This window comes from Diachasma alloeum, unplaced genomic scaffold (assembly GCF_001412515.2).
Source record: "Diachasma alloeum isolate Michigan unplaced genomic scaffold, Dall2.0 Dall_scaffold_00615, whole genome shotgun sequence".
NCBI lineage: Eukaryota > Metazoa > Arthropoda > Insecta > Hymenoptera > Braconidae > Diachasma > Diachasma alloeum.
In genome coordinates, this window is record NW_021680747.1 from 147,298 (window position 1) to 150,042 (window position 2,745).

The following is a 2,745-nucleotide window of genomic DNA, read 5'->3' on the forward strand; positions in this document are numbered from 1 at the left end:
CATTTTGTTCTGTACTAATTGAATAATAAGAATAATGTTAGAAAATAATACAAAAATCTTGAATTGACAGTGCCGTTATTTTTCAAAGTCATAGAGGTATCGCCTTGAGCTTTCTTATTTCCATCGTGGAAAATAGAATATTAGAGTTTAGAATATTGCGGCCGGTCAATTTCTTGCCCAGAGTCAGACGGTGTAGGGCGGTATCCGTGGATCTACCCTCTCGATACGCATATTGTGAGGGAGAGAGGGGACTCGCTACCAAGGGCCCCATTTTTATGAATCGGTCCACCAGTCTTTACAGCGTCTTCATGAAGGATATGAAGGATGTAAAACTTATTGGGCGGAAGTCCTTTGGTTTAACATACCCAACCTTGCCCGGCTTTGGAATGAAGACCATCTTAGTCTCGTTCCATGACCTCGGAACATATCTCAGTACTATACTGGCCCTGAGAATTTTAGTTAGGGGTCCTATGATGTTCTCCATTCCCCCCTGTAGCAGGGCCGGGAAAACCCCATATGGCCGTGGTGTTTTGTAAGGCTCAAAGGTCTTTACAGCCCATTTGACTCCCCACGGTTGCACAATTTTGCCAGTCAAGGACCAGTCGTGAGTTTCGTGTTCGCCCCTTCGACTTCGCCTTGATTCTGTATCTCCTCCTCAGGATTCGGTGAATCCCGGAAAGTGTGTTTCCATTAGGAGTTTCAATGTTTCCTCTATTGTCTCCGTATTGCTCCCATCCGGTGCTTGTAGACTCCCTAGATATGTGGTCTTGTTTATACCAAGGATTTTCTCCAGCCTGGCAGTCTCTGATTGGCTCTCAATGCCGCTCGTGGAAGCCCTCCAGCACCTGTCTTTGGCGGCTTTTATTGCTTTGTTGTACTTTGCGAGAAGTCCCCTGTAAGTCGTCCAGGCTGCTTCCTTACGGGGACCTTTCCTCGCATTCTTCGCCTTGTTGAAAGCCTTTCTGGTTTCATTCCTGAGTCCCCCAAGTTCATCTTCGGACCACGAGGGTATCTCAGTCTTCCGCCTTCTGGGCAACAACTTACAGTTTTCCTCATATGAGTCAATTATCACCCGGTGTAAGAGCTTAGAGGCCTCCTCCAGTTGCTTCTTGCTGCCAAACCTGAGAGAAATCGGCCTCAGCCTAAGTGCCAGACTGTTCCGATAATTTCAGTCGGTTCGCCGTGGGTTCTGCTCCACTCAATCGGTTCCTCAAAAAGAACGAAGATTCTTATGGTTCTGTGATCCGGGGCCGAGAGGTCCTTTGAGACTCTCCAGTCTCCAACCAAGCTAGCTACATCATCCGTTACCAGAGTTATGTCTAGTACTTTCTGTCGCCTACGGTCAACGAAAGTTGGTTCTGTCCCCCTGTTTAAAATATGGAGCCCTGCCCTCATGATGAACTCTTGGAAGCTCTCTCCCCTGCCGTTGCAACCGGTGCTCTCCCATGCAGCATGATGGGAGTTTGCATCAAAGCCCAACAGTAGTTGAAGCCTCCTCCTTTTCACATGGTTGCACAGCTCCCTTACTTCATCCGGTGGGTGTGGCTCTGTTGAGTCATGGGGCATGTAAGCCAACCCTACTATTATATCCATGCCCCTGCCTTGTTCTAGGTTTAACCTCACTTGAGCCGCAGTTAGATCTCCCCCGCTGAACTGTGGACAGAGAAAAGAATCTAATCCTTTAATAATTAGGCAGGTTCTCAATTTTTCTGGCGTATCGGCATGATATACCTTGCCACAACCAGTCAGTCCCTTAATAGCATTGTTGAATATCCAAGGTTTTTGGATCAATGCTATTACTGTCTGCATTCCAGCTAGAAGCTTCGCTAATGTCGCCGAAGCTGCCTTACTCTGATGCAAGTTGATCTGTACGATCTGTACTCGATTCATAGCTATGGTAGCTATTTCTCTGGTACTTCAGTCAGGTACGACTGACATACCAGAGACCACAGTGAGGTAAAGAAGACAGGTACGTCTTCTTTACCTCACTGCAGTCTCTCCCGAGCTTCCTTACGGTAGCCTTTTGGAGCCCACAGTGAGGTCTGAAGTTGCATGCCGTCAGTCCACCAAGCGACCCGTCATCGACCAGTGCAGCGAACTGGGCACTCTTGGCGTCCCTAGATTCGCTGCCCCGAACGAAGACCAACTTACTGGCCGTCAGGTCGGCATTTTGCTTCTCAAAAAAACTCAATGCTTCCTGAGAAGTAATTTCCGGGTCTTCCACGTGTATCACCACTTGATGCTTCTTAGGAAGCTCCGAGATCGCCACAACGTGGATGATGTGCCCCGCTATTTTATTCTCAGGGAACAGACTCTTCAGCCAGCTCCCTGTGGCCTCGTCTGTGCAGTTCGCCACAACCGCACCGTCCCTCTCCCAGACCCCGTCGAAGGTGGGTGCTTTGTCCGGTAGAGCCAATATGGCCCCCTTCAGGAGCTTCTTCACCTCTGTCACTCCCCCGGTGTCCCGCTTCAGGTCCAGATATGACTGGGGTATCACTGCCAGCTTTAACGAGTTTGCACTTGTCTGGGCGTATGTGCCCTGATCCTGCTTCCTCATTTTTTTCTCTCTTGGTCTGGTGGTGGTACTAGGCATGGTGTACTCAGGAAGATGTCGTTTTGCAGCCCTCTTCTGAGCCCCCACATCACCAGCCACTTCAGCCTGAGATGCAGCTTCGACCAAGGTTGCTATTGCCCCCGAGGTTTGCTGCTGCCTCTGCCTCCTCATCTTCTTCCTGGCGGCACCGC

At 49.5% G+C, this 2,745-nt stretch overlaps 1 protein-coding gene across 1 annotated transcript; it reads right to left on the reverse strand.

The window, feature by feature from the left end:
• Positions 1–655: 655 nt before the first annotated feature.
• On the reverse strand, positions 656–1,890 carry LOC107043689. Its single transcript, XM_015265272.1, has 3 exons — positions 1,732–1,890; positions 1,199–1,653; positions 656–1,154 (listed from the first exon to the last, which is right to left on the reverse strand). Exons 1-3 carry the CDS (start codon positions 1,888–1,890, stop codon positions 656–658), a joined length of 1,113 nt encoding a protein of 370 aa, XP_015120758.1.
• Positions 1,891–2,745: the final 855 nt, after the last annotated feature.